A 17884-nucleotide genomic window follows, 5' to 3' on the forward strand; every position below is an offset into this window, starting at 1 on the left:
GCCGCATCCTCGCCTACCCTTTCCTGACCTGACGCGTCCTCAGATGCTCGCTGATGGGCTTGTCCCACGACCAAGCCCGAAACGCGCTCTCCCGCACCTGCCGCTCGCTTCTGCTGCACGCCGGTAGGTTTACCCTGGTTCGCGTGATGCGACTAATGCGCGCGTTGATCTCCGGCGAATGGCCGCAGAAACCAGGAAGTCCGCCGGCGGTGCCGTTCGCACGGAGAGGAGACGGGACCAGCCCCCCGTCGAGCAGGAGACTGAAGTATTCTCCGCCCCCGCCGCCAAGCGGGCCAAAAGGAGGCCCGGGCCGTCTCGCAGCTAGGCTTCGGGCCCCGGCCAAGTTATCGTCTGTGACCTGCCTGAGCCCAGAATAAAAGTGCTTTGGGTTGAAAACTTGCAAATGTTTTTATTTCAAAGTGGCTCCTACGGACCAGCGGTAGTCAACAGACACTGGACCGAGACGGCGAGGCCACGAATCGCCGATCCGGTCGTGAGAGGGATTCCCTCCCGGCGCGCGCGCTCCGATTCTGAGACGGATTCCCTCCCAACGGCGAGGGGGCCGGCACTTTCCCGTGGGCCTCCGGGGCGCTCAGTGGCGTGAGGCGGGCGCCACGTGGTTGATGTGACCCTGAAAGACACGAGGCGTCACGGCGCGGGCGACGGGCCGGACGGTGCGACGGTTCCGGTGCGGCGGTTCCGGTACCGACTCGCCGGCGAGACATCTGCGGCAAGAGTGCGGCGGAGCTTCTGCTGAGAAAAGAGCCACGTGGGCCAAGGTGGAGACGGGCGCGCGTGGCCTTTCCGTGGCGGTGGCGAGCCAGGCCGGTCCACCCCAGAAGACATGCGTCTTCTCTTGTTGGCCTGCAGGGGGCAGCGTATCCGCCGGTGCTTCCCCGTTCGGAAGTTGCGCCTCCACGCGAGCCCGCTTCTTCTGCACGACATGGAAACACACGGCATTTGCGCCTCGGTCAAGCAGCCGCGCACGGACGAACGAACGAACGAACGAACGGACGAACAATCTCGGCAAGCTGGCTAACCCCAGTGCAAGTCCAAAGATCGGCTTCCGGCTCCCGAGCTCTCTTAACGAGCTGCTGGCGCTGCATGCTAAGGAGCTTCCAGTTGGCCCCGCTTGGCTTGGCTTAGCCCCGCCTTTGCTAACGGCGATCTCCTCGCCCTCTTTCGTCCTTCGGGTACGCTGTGACCTGGCCTGGACTTGAGGGTCGAGCCTGGCCGGGATCGACTGCCTGAGCTTGAAATTTCCTACGTCACACACACACGTCACTGGTGGGCTCTCCGCCCTCTTCACGTTAAAGGAGCAGCAGCACTAACCACTCCCCCTCCAACGGCCACTGAAAAGTTTGTGGCCGGAAATCCAAACAGGTCTGAGAGTGGACTTGACTGAGAGTGGGTGAGACAAGGGCAAGACGGGGCGATGTACCTTTTCCCCCCAACGAGCCCGCCACCTACAAGGACGGTGCATCGTCGAACGACGAAAGAGTTGAATGGTAAACTCTTGATCGGCTCTCTTGTAGTGGCGCGGCCAGTGGCAGCAGAACGTCACGAAAAGCCCTCAGTGGCCAGGAACACATTGAAAGTCGAGATTGGAAATGTACTCTTTCGCAGTGGCAAGAAAGAAGAAATAACAATCATTTAGTTGCATGCCCTGACGTCAAAGAGAGAAAAAGAAAGAAAAAGAAAGGAAAAGATTTCCCGTGACAAAGCCAAAGCAAAGCAAAACAACATCTGAGCGTCCCGACCCAAACGGCCTTCCCCGTTGCCGGCTGGCGCGGCCTTCTTCCATCAGAGAACCATTGAAAGGAGGAACAAAAGCAACACGGGTGCAACATGTGATCTCTGTAAGTACCTCATTTCCATTATATGTTTTTTTTTCTTTCAAATGTTTCCCCTGCTAAAAGACCCCCCTTTTTTCTTCCCCCACGTTTGGTGCTGATAATGAAGCAATGTGTCTTGTTGTTTGAAATGGCTCAAGCTGGCTGGATGGCTTGGGAATGCTGTTCTATCTTGTCTTTATTGTTGTGGCCAAACAAAAAGAGGGAAAAACGGCATCAAGTGGTCATTATTACACGTTTGGTTTGCGCACTGCCAGTTGTTGACATACTTTGACCGCGATAATCGGGGGGCATTGTAACTTGAAAGTAGTATGTCGTTGTTCCCGGGAGGACAAAGTAAAGGGAAAGTGAATAGGAGAGTCAGCCAATGCCACCGACAAGCCTCTACTGGTATTCTCTTCTGCTCCCAGTTGATCTTTTGCCACTTTGCGGCAGAAGCCAACTGGAGCGGGCCCGCTTTCTCGCCCGCCCGCCCGCTCGCTCGCTCGCCCACCCGCCCCCTTTCTCGCCCGCCCCCTTTCTCGCCCGCCCCCTTTCTCGCCCGCCCTCTCGCTCGCCCGCCCTCTCGCTCGCCCGCCCTCTCCCTCGCCGTGGGCGTTTTGTCCTAAAGGTCACCCGTGGCAGACTTAGTAAAAGCTAATGAGTGCGCGGGCGCCACGTCATTAGCACCTTCCTAAAAACATTAACGAGTGTCGTAAAAGGCAAAAATGAGACTTTTAATGTCGCGCTTGAACAGCTGCCGTGCGCGTGCCCCTCCCCGCCTGTGAAAGATGGTCAGTTTGTCTCTTTAATGACCCTCTCCCCCCCTTTAATGAGCTAACGAGCTAATAAGGGGAACTCGTCAAGCAGACGGACAGAGCCGACTCGGCCGATAAAACCCCGCAAAACGGCCTCGCCCGCTTTAACCCCGCAAAATGGCCTCGCCCGCTTTAACCGGGCCGGGCGGGGCCAGGTGCGCCCCCGGGCGTACGCCCCTCCATAAATGTCGCGGCCACCCGTAAATTGGAGCGCGCCTTCTTTGGCCTCCGTCCCCGGTAAAAAGGTTGATTTCCTTTTGCTTGTTTTATGGATTTTTCAATGATCTATACTTTGCATCATTCTATTTAAATATATATTTAGGTAAACGGTTTGTCCGTTTTTTGGAACGGACCTCATAGAAGTCAATGGTGACACACAGTTTGGACCAGACCAGGGTGGACAAAAGTTGATGAGGCTGTCCGCTAATCCCGGGCCAGCCACTAGGTGGCTCGCGGGCCTTTGCCCACGGCTCGCTCAGACCGAGCCGGAGATTTTCTGAGCCAAACGGCCGCCTCTGTGACCGCCGCAGACTCCGGCCCGCTTAGTGGATCTCAAACGCTGTCGATAGACGCAGAGGAAGGCGAGGCGTGCCGAAGCACGGCCCGTCACGTCCCTCCCCCCCGCCATAGAAGTGGCAGGGGGTCAGGCGGATGGCGGCCAGACGGCCTATTAGCCGCCGTTTCCGCTCCACCGCCGCCCGGTAATGACACTGGATGCGCCTGCCACTCCAGTAAGCCGGTGACGGCGCCACGGCCAAAGCTGCGGCCAGGAAGGGAAGGGAAGGCGGGCCGGCGAGCCAACGGGCGCAATCAAAGAGCCGCGGCTGACGGCAGTGCGCGTGCGGGCCACGTTTTAAATTAGCGCCGCCGTCTTAGTTGAGCCAATTCACACCAGGCCACTTGAGGTGAAGTCAATTTGCGCCGGCGCTTATACCAGTCCAAAAAATGTGTCGATAGACGTCAACGCAGTCACGGCCCGGGCGGCGGAAAAGTCGCCGGGGCCTTGACCTCCCGCCCTGGCGATCTGCCGCGGGCCGCCAGGTTGTGGGACTTTTCCGACGGCCCCTCCCGCCCGGGGGCGGCGCATCAGTCCACATTATGCGCGACGGCGTCGTCTATTACCTCGGCGGCTGCTCCATTAGTAACAGCTGAATCCTTCCCTCTATTAGATGGAGGAAGCGGGCCTCATAAATTGGGCCGGCGGCGGCGGCGGTGGCGGCGGCGGCGGCAGCCAGCGCCGGCTCACTGTTTTTGATAATGAAAGGAAGTGGCTTTAAATTCACATTACCTTTGTAATGTACTTCATGCTTGATCATATCAGCCGGCGGGATTGATTTTATTAAGGTGCGCCGGCGCGTCCGTCTGTCGCCGCCCAAACGGCATTTCCTCCAAACGAGCGCTTTGTCCTCCGGGCCGTCGTCGCTCAAGGTCGAGCCCCCCTAAGGGGGCCCGTGGCTTTCCCCACTTCCCCCATCATCCGCCGGCCGAGACTTGCCACTCTGGTCCGGTTCCCCCGCCGGCCGCCGCCCCCCGGCCCCCGGGACGACGCCTCCCGACTTGGGTGGAGGCAAAGCCGGCTTTACCCGCTAGCGACGGCCTCCTTTTCAGAGACCCGGCTGTTGTCCCAAATCCCTTCCGAGTTTGAACTCCACGGCCGTCCTCCGATTGTGGGATTTGACGGGAGGAGCGGCCACGGCGCCCGCCGAATACTCGGCCGGTGCGATTTGTGGAGAAGGCTTCATAGCTCGGGATGTTACAACGGTGAAACAACGTGGGCTACATTTCCAGCGACGGCTCCCAAAAACCCCGACCCAAATCACGCCGGATGGTCTACACGGGTTTTGGATTTTTTTTTGCTCCCATTTCAAGCCAATAAGAAGACGCACATTGGCTGCCGTGTGACTGACCGGGCAAAAAAGAATGAGTTTTCTCTTTTGGCCCGGTGGAAAAGACTGGCGCCCGTGAGCTACTCCGTAGACGGCCGGATGTATGGCCATCCGGACCGTAGCCATCGGCGGATGCCCACAATGGGACGGCCGTGCCAAAAGGGGGGTGCGTCGGTCCGTCCTTCATCTCAAGTGGTGTCGGACGCCGTCGTCTCGCTCTGCCTGGCGTGCGCTACGTTACGCCGGTGCTAAAAAGTCATAAAAAGAAAGTCCAATTGGTGGGGCTTTTATGGCTGGGAAGAAAATGTCAGCAAAGAGACTTCCCCGGAGGGCGGATCTAAAAAAAAAAAAAAAAAGCGGACGTTTTGTGCTGACGCCACAAATTGGACCGGCCTCAAATATGGCTGTCTCTGTGCGTGCGCTGGCTCGCTCACGCACCTTTTGCGTCATTCGAAGGACAAAAGTGGGGGAGTCGGCCAGCGCCCCACTTCAAATGGGATTGGACACCTAGCGCCGTCCATGCGCAGAGACAATGAGCAAATAGTAAAAGCGTCCACTTGGCTCGTAAAGAAAGAAGGGAATGAGAAATGCGGGTCCACATCCCGTCCGTGCAAAGTGGCGCCCACTTGGTTTTCCCCCAACCTCATTTAAAGACGGTGGCGCTGTGGACAAATGGCAAGTTCCGTGTTCCCTCCGTCCATTTCCCTCTATCACATCTCGAGAAATGACGTATGTCAGGGTGTGTTTGAAGAAGAAGAAGAAGAAGAAGAAGAAAGCAAAGATACGTAAGGCACAAAGTGACAAAGAAGAAAGCAAAGGTAATTCAAGTGGAAGAGAAAGCCTGGGTGGCAGGAGATGTGGCAGAAGGTGTAAGCACTTGCTAATTGAACCAATCTCATTTTCTCCTCCTGACACTTGGGCTTCCCCCCCACGGCGCCACGAAATGTGCTGTCAAAATCAGCTTGGAAAAAATGTGCCATTGACAACTTTTTTGCCGGCTCCGGCGCACCGGGAGCTTCCCCCCGCGCCCACACGCCGTCCGTCCCGCTCCCCACATCCACGTCAAGGATACCATGAAGACTTTTCAACCAGCGCCTTTCTCCAGGAACCAGTGACTGGCTCAGGGACAAATGGCAAGTTTCTTAAGGCCAACCAAATAGGAAACAAATAGGATAAGGTCCTTCCCAAGCTGGGCCACCAGGAACTTGTGTTAAAGGATGCGAGACCGACGGGGAAAGGCCTTTTCTTGCGGACCCCGTTGACAGACGCTTCCTCTCAGAAACGCCGTCCGTCTACCCCACCCACCCCTCCCTCGCCTCTGTCCGGCCCGGCCCGTTCCGCCGCCCCCGCGGACGAGCGGCCAAAGAAGCCGAGCGGGCCCAACCCCGTCGCCCTCGTCCTCGGCGGGTCATCCGTCACCGCGGCCATCGCGGCTCAAATCTTCCCCGCCGTTAATATCCCTGTCACTCGGCGCCCCGCCCGGCGACGTGCGCTCGGGGCGCGGGGGGAGTCGGTGTGGAGGAGTGCCGCTGAGTGACAGCCAATCGCCGTCGGCGGCGATAAAACTACTCGTAATGTAACACAGATGATAAGAAAATAATGGACTCTCCCTCTCGCTCTGGGCCCGAGCGGCGACATCCATCACCGACAACTTTCCCGCCCCAGAAAAATAATAACACTTTTTATCAGCGCGACGCATTGAAGAAGGCCCCCGCCCCGCCGACGTTCCCTTTGCGGAAGGCCGGCGTGTCGCCGTCTCCCCTCCTCCCCAAAAAAAAACATCCTCGGCCTGGGACTTGAAGTTGTTGTTACTTGAGATGGGAACCACAAAACGCAGAGGATTGATTCACGGGGCGCCGACCCCCACAAAAAAAAGCGAGACAAGGCAAAGCTCCTGACCTCGCCGAGTCGTCGAGCCGTGGCCGGAGCGTGCCTCGCTCTGTTTGCTAGTCATTAGTTTGTTTGTCTCCGATCAACAAACACGACCGGCTGCCCCGGGGCTTTTGGGGAAGGAAGCTCGGCTCCCTCTTTCCGGCTCACAAAGTCAAATGCCGGCGACCCGCGGCACAAACCCACCGAATGGAAGTCACCGACGCTTTGATAAAAAACAAAAAAAGGAGACTCCGCCGTTCCCGTGTCGCTCAAAGCACAGTATGGATATTTGTTTGTCGAGAGCATCCGCTTCAGCGCCGGACCGCTTGGGACTCGTGGGCGCCAATCTTTGGGTGCACCGGATAAAGAAAATCAGGCAATGGATGTTTTTGGGCCCATTTTATTTGGCGTGAGGAAGACAACAAAGATGGTCTCAAGTCAAAATCACAACCATTCAAAGCCGGATAGAAAAAGAGCCACGCCTTATTCGGGGGGGCGGGAAAGGAGAGCCGGCGGTGTTTCCCAGTCGGAGCGTGGCCCCCTTCGGCGTCCTACATGGACGGCGCCCCCAGGCCCGACATGGCTGCGGGCACAAGCCGACTCTGGCTTAACAAACAAAGGTTCTCCTCCGCCGCCGTCCAAAGCGGGCGCTCACCTTGCAGCCCGCAGACGTCGGGCGGCGGCGAGGAGGTGGGTCTCACCACCGGCGCAAAGGCGCTCTTGGCTTTTGCGTTTGCGGAGAAGGCGAAGACGCCGTGGGCGGAGCCGCAGTTGCCCGCCGGCCCGGACACCACTGAAACGGCACGGACAAAAGATCCAGGGAGACGTCGGGCCGGAAGCGCGGACGGGGCGGGCCGGGAACGTCCGCTTACTGCCGTAGGGCGATCCGCCGGAGGAAGCGCCCAGAAAGCCGGCGGTGGACGCCGCCCCCGCGTAGCCCTCCGTGCCGTCGCCGTAGCTACTCTGCTGGGAGGCATAACCGCGGGGGGACGCCTGTCCGTTGCGAGCGTAGCCGCCTTTAAAAAAAATGATGATAATAATAGAGGGCCGCGCCTCTCCACGCCGGCGCAACCTTTCACCTTGAGCGGCCTGGCTGACGGCAAAGGAGTTGACGGCGGCGTCGGGCAGCTGCGCGGCGCCCCGAGGGACGCCGTAGAGCGCTTCGGCCACGTCGGCGGCACGCTTCAGGATCATCTCCTTTGGCGGAGCGGGGAGGAGCGAGGGAAGTGAAGGAAGGCTCCCGTTGGCCGGCGAGCGCCTCACCTGGTTGCCGTGCGGCGTCCCGTACAAGGCTTCCACCGTGTCGGCGGCCCGCTTCAGCAGCACTTCCTGTCCGGTGGGGAAAGTGGGCGCATTTCCCCCTTTAGTTTGTTTGCTCCCCGAAGCCATTGAGTCCAAGCAAATGAGCAAATCTCCTTTCTTGCCACCCGAGCGCACTGGCCCATTTGACGGCCTGCGCCTTGTTGTTTGCCAAGCGACTTACCATTGGCCCGCTTGGCGCCTACCTTACGTCCATGGCATTCATTCTAGGCGCTCCACTGGTCCGCGAGCGTCCCCCCCCCGGGGGAGGTCACGCTCGCGGACTCGTACCCTCGCGCGTGACGTGGAGCCCAGGCGAGGGGCGTTGGTCGCGCTCAGATAGCCATCTCCCGTCTGGTAATGGGCCTTTCCGGCGGTCTCACCTTGGGCAGCCTCTCCGGGTCTCCGGGGTGACGTGGAATGACCTTCTGTAACCTCTGGAATCCGTAATCGATGGTGGGCTCGTTCAACGCTGTCCGGGACAGAGGTTGCCGGAAGGGCCAAGAGGGGGGAATTTGGACCCGTGCCGCCGTCAACCGACGCCGCCGCCGACGCCACCGCCACCTTACCCGTGTAGACGAAGCGTCCGGGCGCCCCTCTGCAAAAGTGCTTGGACTTGTAGGACAGGGTGACCTCCACCACCCCCGGGATGTGGCGGGGGGGACTTTGCACGCGGATGGCGTGCGGCGTGATGAGCTGTGGCGGACGTTGGAAGGCACGTCAAGTCACGTCACGGGGCAGAGGACCGGGGAGGCTCACCTCGCTCCACACCAACATGCTCCCGAAGACCACCTGGAGGCCGTCGAAGAAGTTCTCCCCGATGAGGATGACGGCGGCACCCCCCGTCGTCCAACCTTCGCCGGGACTCACCACCTTGATGCACGGACACGCTGCCGAGGGACAAAAGCCAAGTGGGGCCATTGCCTCCGCTCCCCTTCACCCGATCCCCGGGGCGGGCCCGGGGACCGGGCGGCGCCTCGCCGGAGAGGACGCCGAGGGGCACGGGCGTACCTTCGACGGGCTCGGGCCTGCGAGCTCGCCGCCCGTGTTTGGAGTTGTTGTGCACGAACATGTTGTCGGAGACGGCCAGGACGTGCCCGTCCACGTTGACCGTGGTGGACACGGCCACCTCCCGACGCAGCAAAACAAAGACGCGGCCGACCACTTAGTTGAGTTGCGTCTCGGCGGCGAGCCTCAAATGCAACAATCCCAGTCGGGAGGCAAGAGGAATGTCCCCTCCCCCAAAGGCAAGAAGGTTACGCCCCCCCCCCCCCCCCTCCCTCTCCTTTCCACCCATCAATGATCAACGCATTTCACCTGGAACCTCCTCATGTCTCTCGGGTTGCCGGCGTTTTTCAGACAATTCTGGTTACACTTGAGGAAAAACTTGAGGAAAAATCTGCAGACAAAACCAAAGCCTGTTAATTTTCCAAAAACAGGTGCGGCAAAAGGACACGCCTCTGCCCCCGCTTAGCCAGCTGAAGCGGTTTAAGGCCGGTCGGCTCTCCCTACGCCTACCTGTCGATGACAACGGGATCCGACGGCGTCTCGTTTCTGTTCCCGCAGCTCTTCTTGTCGCAGCAGCGGCTGAGGAAGAGGGGGGGGGGGGGGGGGAGCCGACGACGGAAGGAATGAAAAGGATACAAAAAGGAAAGGAAAAGGAAAGGATGACAAGGCTGCAACAAGGAGTTTGGAGGGCCACTCGCACCCTGGCCCACCTGCACATGATCTCGTGGGTCAGCAGAACTCGGCACATCTCGGGATTCTTGTCTTGACCCTCGTAGACGATGGCCTGACACGCACACGCCGTGCTTCCCAATTTGCTCCGGGGGGCAAATGTCAAAAGGCTGCCCGTCGACGGCTCACCTGCTTACTGACTGAATCGATGAGTCGCACGTAGACGTCCTGCTGCGTCCTCGCCCCTGCGTGCGCACGAGCCGCCGGCGTCAAGAGCGGCGAGGGCGACGGCGGGGGCGACGGCGGGGGCTGATGGCGGGGGCGACGGCGGGGGCGACGGCGGGGGCGACGGCGGGCCGGCCGACGGCGGGCCGGCCGACCGACCGGCCGACCTACGATTACGCACCGTTGCCGTAGAGCAGCCCGAGCTTGTAGTGGATCCCGTTGTTGGTCGCTTCCGGGCCGGGCTCCTGGAGAGGCAAAAGAGGCAGGCGGCTGAGCGGCACGCCGACACGGCGACACGGGGACGGCCGCCCGTTCCACACTCACCTTGTCCTTCTCCACAAAGTCCAAGTAGGACGTCCTCTCGATCTCCACCGGCTGGCCCCGCCGGTCGTAAAGCGCCAGGACGAAATGGAAGAAGTTGGACTTGCGCAGGTTGGACGGCGGCTGCTTCTCAAAGTGGGCTCGGGCCAAGCCCCCTCCCGCGCCGGGCCAGCCGCCTCGCGCGCACAGGTCGGGGCACATGTTCGGGGGAGGAGAAAACAATCAATGCCATTTCCATTTGCTAATGCCAGAAGAAGGGACTGTTTCCACCAGACACAATGGAATGCACGGACGGCCAAGCGTGGGCGCAGAGAGCAGACTTGAGCGCCACCCTAACCCTAGGTCAACATGCAATGGAAGGCTTGAGCTACCCCCCCCCCCCCCCCTCTCGTCTGCTTTTTTTTTTTTTCAAGCTTGCGCGGGGGCACCGTACGACCAGTTCCGATATTACCGGCCGCCGGGCTCGGGTAATTCCCCCCGGGTCCCGCCCCCTTCGCCCTTTCCGCTCCTTTTGCTCCCTTTACCTCTCGGCGGGCAGCGTCCAGGGGCGGCCCGCCGACGGCTCCTCCTTCGGGCCGGCCGCGGAGCCTCGCGGGGGGCCGTCCCGGATGGGGAACATCCTCTGGACCGTCCGGAAAGAGAGCCCGGTCCGGGAGCGACGACTATGGCGTTGCTCTGGAAGAGGGAGGGCACTTGTTCGCCAAAAGAAGGGCCCGAGAAAAAGAATAGATTTGACTTGATTTGCTTTTTTTTTTTGCTTTTGCTCCGCGTCACAATTTGGGGCGCCGCTGAGAGAAAATGACTTGGGAGAATTTGAGAGCCAGAGAGAATGGGTCGCGCACCCCGAGAATCAAAGAACGCAAAAAGGCCGCCTCAGACTTTTTCCCCAAAGACCGCCAAAGCGAGGAGGAAGCGGACGACTCTCACCCTACCGGCCCCCCAGGACCGGATGGCGAAACCCCGAAAGCCCGCGGTGGCGGCGGTGGAGTGGGCGGGGACCAAGGGATGCGGGGAGAGGGGGGGCCAGACGGCGGACCAACCGCCGGCCGGCGGACCTCCCCCTGGCCCGGGGCTGGCCACGCCCCCACCCCCTTGCGCGTAATGTCAAGTGATGGAGAACAAGGAGAAGAACAAGTGCAATAGAAACTGGTTTTGAGTGTACTTTAACGGGATGTGAAAAGTCCCGGTGTGTGTGTGTGTGTGCGTGTGCGTGCGTGCGTGCGTGCGTGCGCGCGCGCGCGTGCGTGCGGGCGTGCGTAGGTGGGTTTGTGGGTGAGGGTTGTCCCCCGTGATTTAGGTGGCAAGTGACATCTACCGGATGGCAAGTCACTGACTCGGGTGATTGTGCGACATTGATGAAAACGACATGGATTTCTCCCATTTTACTCCTCCTCTGGTCTCCATGGTCAGAGCGCTCTAGTTAGTTGTTTTACCAGCTGTTGACTGTTGAATTTGGCTTGTTTGTTTTTGCCAAGTGCTGCCTTTGAAACTTGAACCATGAATGATGAGATGACCATTTGAATGGAGCATATTTTATTTGAATATCTGCCTTAAGGGTGGTTTTGCAAAATGCTGCTTCCCCGCCAACAGCCACCGGCGACCGCTCCAGGCCTTTCGCCCCGCGACCGGACCGAACCACCAGTTGATGCCGTTTTCCCCCGAGTCAGCCGGAGAGCCCCGACGGGAGAAGCGCGGACGGCCGGTGATATTGCAAAGCCCGATTGGGTGGCCCGGTGAAAACGCAACGCTCCGACGGCTTCAATGCGAGCCTCTGTGCCGTGCGGACACTGGCGCCCTCCAAAGGACAAGTGGGACTTTGCAACCAGTTCAACCGCACTTTGGGAGACCGTTCACGTGTACAAACAAGAACAATAGCTTGGATTTTGGGACAGCCCACGCTTGAATATACAGAGCCGTGCAAAGTCGACAAAGCACCAAGCGGAGCAATTGAGAATCCGCTAAAAAGGAAGGAGTCGCAACACAAACCGAACAGATGATCAAGCGGGATAGGACAGGGAGACGGCGACGCCGGAACTCAACGGGCCGATAGAGTAGGGGCAGAGTTTGGCAACCCAGACTTTGCGAGCACGCTGGCTGGCTCCGATGCTCCGCGGCCAGAGGTCGCCGGGTCGGCACGGCCCGCCAAAAGCCCAATGGAGGGCGGAGCTGAGGACCGGCCAAGCGGTCTGGGAAGACTGCTAGCGCGAAGGAGGACGCTGGGGCCAAGTTGAGGCCCCTCCGTCAGGAGGATCGTGGAGTTCCACCTTTGAGTGAAGCGGGAGGGGGTAAAAGGAGAGAGAGAGAGAGAAAGAGAGAGAGAGAAAGAGAGAGAGAGAGCCCGGCCCGGGGGCGGGGGACCACAACCCTAACCCTCACTCCGGACCCGTTGGCCACTCGGCTTACAAAAGACAGCAGTGCGGGCACTCGGCTTTCCCCGGCCAAGCCAGTGGGCTGGCGGTCCTCTACCCGGAGGCCGTTCCTGTGAGCCAAACTCGGGCAGGGAAGCCCCCTCCTCGCGCAGCTGGCCGGGGAGAGCGCCGGGAGGAAACGGCAGAGGCGAGGGTGGGGGGGAGTTTGGGAAAGAATGCCAGGAATTCATTTCCTGTTCTGCAGCTCTCGTCTCGCACTTTGATAGGAGTCGGAGGAGCCGGGAAAGATGGACGAGTGAAGGAAGGCCCCAGCGTTCTCCACCGCACGTACGCTCGCTCGCTCGCTAGCAGGGCCGGCAGGGCCATGGCGCAGCCTCTGCTCAAGAGGACTTTCTCCCGGCTGCGTGGCAAAGAGCGCTCTCACGGGAAGACGGAAGGTAACGAACGAACGAACGATCCACCGGTGGGCGAGTGGTCGCGCCAGTCATTCTTCCCGGCGGTGAAGAACAGCGCCTTGCCCGCCTCCGCTAATGCTCCCACGATCTAACGCTTGTATCGCCATCCGCAAATTTCTAGGGCCACCCCCTGGTGGCGCCATTGTGCACGGGGAAATGATACGTACAGCGACGAACAATAGGGCACCCGGGGAAAAGCGGACCTTTTGAGTCCAAGCCCCTTCTATGCATCTGTCTGTCAAAGGAGGGAAGAGCATTTGATCGGTCAGTTGGATTAGCCTGGGCAAAATTGCCGCGTGCCTCCAATTGACTGTGTGCGCGTGGCAGCCATGAATAGTGAATAGTGGTCCAGTGTGTCTTCTGGATTAAACAGAGACTTCTTTTACACACGCATGTATACATGCACGACGTCCGCACGCACGCACACACACACACACACACACACACACACAAACAAAACTGCTTGCTGAGCCCTGTTCTTCTCTCTAACACAAAAACATTCTTGTAAGGGACTACTCAAATATACAGTGTGACCTTGGGTTAACGGTTCCAAGCCTTGACGTCTCCTATTTGTTGTAGCACCGGGCCGCCGAAGAAGCGGTCCTCCTTCGCCGCCCGCCACCTCAAAGTCCCGTGGGGCGGAGCCTCTTTCACCGCCGATGACGACAAAGTCCGGCGAAGCGGAGCCTCCTTCGCTCGGACGCGTGACTAAGAGGCAGCGGTGGCAAGGACGGGCAGCTCCCGTGGCGTCGCCCGACCCCGTTGCCGACGGCCGCAGCAGCTCTTTCGGGAGCGACGGCTGGAACGGGGCTTCCGTCCCCCGTCCCCCGACGATGCGGCCGGCCGCCGCCGTCGTCGTCACCGACGAGCCGTCCGTCACGCGGACCTACCTGCAAAGCTTGGATCGCAGCAGTCGCAACTGGGTGCTGTCTTCCGGAAAGTCAGAGGCTTTAGACGAAGGCCGGGGTTCGCGTCCGGAAAGCGGTGGCGGCGGCGATGACGACGACGACATATGGTACAACCCTATCCCCGAGGAGGGAGAGGCGTCCGCTCAGATGGGGAGGAGCCCGGGTCCGGCGGAGAACGTGATGCGAGCGGTCGGGAAAGACGACGCACCTTCGGGCGTAGATGACTCGGGTAAGAAGAAGCCGCTTCCCGTTGTTTCTCCCGCCGCTCCTTGCCACTCGGTTCTTTCTAAAGATTGTCCGGCCCACGTCTCCCCCCCCCACCCCCCCTGCCCCCCCCACCCCCCCTGCTCCCCCCCCCCCCCCCCCCCCCGGCAGAGTCCCAGACGGCCGTCCCAAAGAGAAGCGGCGTGATGGACAGGCTGAGGTCTCCCGGCACAGTGAGGAGGCTGTCTCTGAAGATGAGGAAACTTCCGGAACTCGGACGCAAACTGAGCCTGCGCTCGTCCCGCGCCGAACGAGGTGGCCAAGCAGCGGGGGGCGCGGCCAAAAGCGCTTCGGAGCACAACGTTCTGAGTCGTTATCACCTGGATACCTCCGCCCCGCCCACCTCGCCTCGGGGACGCTCCGCCAGCAAAGGAGGTGAGAAAACCAAAAGCCGTCACCCCGGGGAGGCCGGCCCGCTTTGGTGACGGGTGGATGGTTACGTAGACGGCCTAGCGCTGGCTCCTCAGGTCACCTCAGCGACGGAGACTCACCGGAAGTGGGCGATTCGGGTTCGTTCCCGCTCTACAGGGCCTCGGAAACCTCGCGGCTTTGCCGACGTACGACGGGTTTATTGACCGTTCACCTTGTGGGCCTGGACCACATCGGGACCACCAAGGAGTGAGTCCCAAAGGAAGAGCCCGGGCGTATTCTGGCTCTCCGGCTCTCCGGCTAGTCCTCGCCTCTTCCTTCCCAGGTCAGACGGCGGCAGGGATATTTTTTTGGCCATCCAGATCGACGGAACGACCCGAGCCAGAACGTCAACCCTGAACTTCCGAGGCCAGGGCATTCCTTTGAACCACACCTTCCGCCTGGAGCTGGAGCGGGCACGGCTGCTCCGGGTGGTGGTGCTGATGCCAGGTGGGCCCGCTTTTGCCCGCCTTTGCCCGCCTTTGCCCGCTCTCGCCCGTGCCCTCGGGGTTCTCGTGACACACTCCTCTGACCCAGCAGCCGGCTCGGAGTCGGACCGGCCGAAGAACAGGATTTGCTGCCTGGGTGGAGTGGCTATCCCGTCGCTCTTCGAAGGTAGGCGCGGCACGCCGACTCCTCAAATCCAGGCTAAGTATTGGTAAGCCGACGTGTACAGGGTCGCGCTGTCAGCGGTTGTGCGTGCAGTTGGAACCCAAAGGTCTCCTTTACATCAAACTGTCGCTGCGGGAACATCGGGATGCGCAGGTATGTACATGTGGCCGGGAAAGTTCACACGGGCCCGCGCTCTTTGCGCGTCCACTTGAGTCGTACGAGACGGCACCCGTGTCTGATTTGTTTTCAGTGTGGCGACGGCGGCGGCGGCGGAGGCGACCCCGCCGCTCCTTCCAAGGTCTTTGGGGTTGAACTGCGTCACCTGATGGAGGAAGAAGGAACCACCGTCCCCCTGCTTATCCAGAAGACGGTGGCAGACATCGAGCGGCGAGGACTGAAGGTAGCGGCGCTGCGCTGGCCTGGGAGGCGGGACCCCTCGCCCCATCCCGCCTTGAAAGTCTATCCCGTCCCGGTCTAGGCCGTGGGTCTGTACAGACTGTGCGGTTCCGCCGCAGTCAAGAAAGAGCTCAGGGATCGCTTTGAAGCGGACAGCTCGGCCGTCCGCCTCGGAGAGGATCTTTACCCCGACGTAAACGTCATCACGGGTGAGTCAAACGGCGCCCATCCAACTCAGGCCGGAGAAGGGAATTTGGCGACCGGCCCGTTGCCGTCTCCTGGCTGCAAAATGGGGCTTTTTGCTTGGCTGAGCCAGAGTCAAATCTCTTTCCAAAAGTTGACCTGAAAGGCAGCATTTTCACCGCTCAGGAATACTCAAAGACTACCTGCGGGAGCTTCCGTCTTCGCTCATCACGGCCACTCTGTACCAGGCCGTGGAGGAAGCCGCCAGCCGACCACCCCAGCCCCAACTCCGGCTCGCCGCCGCCGACGACACCGTGGCGCTGCTGACCTGTCTGCCGGCACCGGAGAGGGTGAGCCCACGCCTTCGGGAGGAGGGAGCCGCCCGGCGCCTCATTCTACACTCTGTTTCATTTACCAAGCGCTCAAAAAGAAAAGGAAAAGGATAACGGTTCACGAAAAGTGCAAAGGTACCACCCCTCGCTTCCACATATGAGCAGGAGAAAGAAAAGGAAGGAGTGGGAAAGACGCTAAAACGGGTGGGGCAAAGCGGTCCTCCGGGGCCACTGCGGGTGGGTGCGGCTTTTCGTTCCAAGCCATCCAAGCACTGACAAAGCTGACAAAGTTGAGGTGACGGGGCTTGCGCTGCCACCCGAGCACCCGAGGGCAATTCACTGATTGCACTTGTACGACACCATTTTAGTTTTGTGGAAAGCTTTCCTCTTTGGGCCCACTGCCGGCCTTTCTAGAATAGTTTACCCACCCCTGGCCCAAAAGCACACTTAAGTGGACGGGCGGTAGAGAAACGGGCGAGAGCAGAGTCTGTCCGACGCCACGCCGCGGCCCAAAATAGAGAGAGCCATGGGTTTGCTCCGATGTGCCAGGCCCAATCATTTGACAATGTCCCCCGTTCCTTCTGATCGCGATTCTTCTGCTTTTGCAGGCCACTTTGACCTTCCTGCTGGAACACCTGAGTCTGGTGGCCCACTTCAGCTCTTGCAACAGGATGACGCACCAAAACCTGGCCGTCTGCTTCGGCCCGGTGCTCCTCAAGCAGAGCCGGGGCCGAGGGGGCCCAACGGGAGAGCGTTGGCCCGGCGCCGTGGATTTCAAGCGACACGTCGAGGCCCTGCACTACCTCCTGCGCTCGTGGCCAGGCGAGTGGAAGGGAAGGGAAGGGAGGGGCACCGTGGCCTCTTTTCAAGGTGAGCTGACCGCCGCCTCTCTCCTCCTCAGTGCCCTGGGAACGAATCCCCCCGGTTCATGGCGTCGCCGACGGCCGGACCCAAAACGGATCCTGGCGTCTCCCGGAGGGGGAGGCGGCACCAGTGGTGGTGGCGGCGGCGGCGGTGCCGCGTCGCGGGCGAGACGGCGTGGGCCTGCCGGACAGTCCGCCCCCTGTCAATCGCTACGCCGGCGACTGGAGCGTCTGCGGGCGAAACCTTCCGTCGGGACGGGAAGCGGATTACGACGAGGTGGCAGGTAAACGGTTGCGCCCCCTCCCCCCCCCAAAGTCCGATGGACCGAGTCATTTGGACTTTTTCCTCTTCACCCGCGTCATATGGCGGTAGGCAGCGAAGACGAAGAGAAGGAAGAAGGCTGGCTGGAGGGAGGCAGCGGCGGCGCGCTCCACGCCGAGGACGCCGTGGATTTGGACACCGTGGATTTGGACGCCCCGTTCAACTGCCGGCTCAGCCTTAAGGACTTTGACAACCTGATCGGCGACCTGGACCGGGAGCTGGCCAAACATATTAACATCTGCACGTGAGACACTGCCCTCCCACTTGGAGGAAAAAAGGCCTCCTCCGGCTCAAAAGATGACCCGTCCCGTGAATCGAAAGACTTTTGCTGGTGCGCTGGAGGTGGATTGATTACATTTCCATAGAGGGGAACCTCTTAACTTAACCCCTTGGAGTAAAAGTTCCCCCCGGTGAGGCCATTTTCCAATGTCAGGGCCACACGCCAGAACTAAAAGTCGTCACTGTGGCCCTAACCCGAGTCTGGCCGGCAAAAGTCAACGGGACCGTGTTCACTGTCGACCGGCAGTACGGGACGGACAGATGGCGATGGGCGTTACCGAGTCAGTATTGTTGCGTTTTGCACTACTTCTTCACATTGCACTTGTTTCTATAACCAAAGTGTGCACGGCCACGCGTTCACAAAATAAAGTTCCTTTTTCCCTACCCGCCTAGTCTTTCTAGTTCAAGTTGTCAAATGTCAAGTCCCAAAAGTCCAGCACACCGCCGCCGCCGCCATTTCAAATACGCACGTCACAAAGTCAAGGAGCATCTACACTTGAAGGCAGACTATTGTGGACTATATTACCACTTGTGATTATCATTCAGCACTTTAGACGGGGGGA

At 60.1% G+C, this 17884-nt stretch overlaps 4 protein-coding genes across 11 annotated transcripts in view; 2 read left to right on the top strand and 2 right to left on the bottom strand.

Moving 5' to 3' along the window:
* Positions 1-396, top strand: part of rpp30 (ribonuclease P/MRP 30 subunit) — a 2401-nt gene extending 2005 nt beyond the window's left edge. The window contains exons 10-11 of the mRNA XM_077738549.1: positions 44-123; positions 189-396. Coding sequence (XP_077594675.1) covers positions 44-123; positions 189-325 — 217 coding nt within the window. The 3' untranslated portion in view covers positions 326-396. The remainder of the gene's footprint in view (positions 1-43; positions 124-188) is intronic.
* Positions 390-1291, bottom strand: LOC144211370 (uncharacterized). Its single transcript, XM_077738552.1, has 3 exons — positions 1041-1291; positions 707-934; positions 390-631 (listed from the first exon to the last, which is right to left on the bottom strand). The coding sequence occupies exons 1-3, from the start codon at positions 1104-1106 to the stop codon at positions 593-595; spliced, it is 333 nt and encodes a 110-aa protein (XP_077594678.1). The 5' UTR covers positions 1107-1291; the 3' UTR covers positions 390-592.
* On the top strand, positions 921-17705 carry syde1 (synapse defective Rho GTPase homolog 1). Of its 7 annotated transcripts, none has more exons than XM_077738539.1 (13): positions 924-1859; positions 11521-11693; positions 13702-13891; positions 14038-14301; positions 14394-14544; positions 14621-14949; positions 15011-15099; positions 15197-15346; positions 15425-15551; positions 15712-15875; positions 16466-16679; positions 16759-17004; positions 17094-17705. In XM_077738539.1, the coding sequence occupies exons 3-13, from the start codon at positions 13810-13812 to the stop codon at positions 17288-17290; spliced, it is 2013 nt and encodes a 670-aa protein (XP_077594665.1). In that variant the 5' UTR covers positions 924-1859; positions 11521-11693; positions 13702-13809; the 3' UTR covers positions 17291-17705. The 7 variants fall into 7 exon arrangements, with proteins under 7 accessions (XP_077594664.1, XP_077594665.1, XP_077594666.1 ...); XM_077738534.1 differs by lacking the exons at positions 924-1859; positions 11521-11693 and adding an exon at positions 12258-12736 and having other exon boundaries at positions 13334-13891; positions 14621-14784; positions 14872-14949; XM_077738536.1 differs by lacking the exons at positions 924-1859; positions 11521-11693 and adding an exon at positions 12260-12736 and having other exon boundaries at positions 13334-13891; positions 14621-14784; positions 14875-14949.
* LOC144211401 (transcription factor COE3-like) lies at positions 6831-10284 on the bottom strand. Of its 2 annotated transcripts, XM_077738613.1 has the most exons (15): positions 9934-10284; positions 9791-9854; positions 9574-9629; positions 9426-9499; positions 9226-9294; positions 9025-9106; positions 8719-8836; positions 8467-8597; positions 8277-8403; positions 8091-8179; positions 7672-7737; positions 7488-7605; positions 7281-7424; positions 7064-7201; positions 6831-6991 (listed from the first exon to the last, which is right to left on the bottom strand). In XM_077738613.1, exons 1-15 carry the CDS (start codon positions 10129-10131, stop codon positions 6960-6962), a joined length of 1506 nt encoding a protein of 501 aa, XP_077594739.1. In that variant the 5' UTR covers positions 10132-10284; the 3' UTR covers positions 6831-6959. The 2 variants fall into 2 exon arrangements, with proteins under 2 accessions (XP_077594739.1, XP_077594738.1); XM_077738612.1 differs by having other exon boundaries at positions 7488-7737.
* Positions 17706-17884: the final 179 nt, after the last annotated feature.

Source organism: Stigmatopora nigra, chromosome 18, assembly GCF_051989575.1.
Source record: "Stigmatopora nigra isolate UIUO_SnigA chromosome 18, RoL_Snig_1.1, whole genome shotgun sequence".
In the NCBI taxonomy this organism is placed as follows: Eukaryota; Metazoa; Chordata; class Actinopteri; order Syngnathiformes; family Syngnathidae; genus Stigmatopora; species Stigmatopora nigra.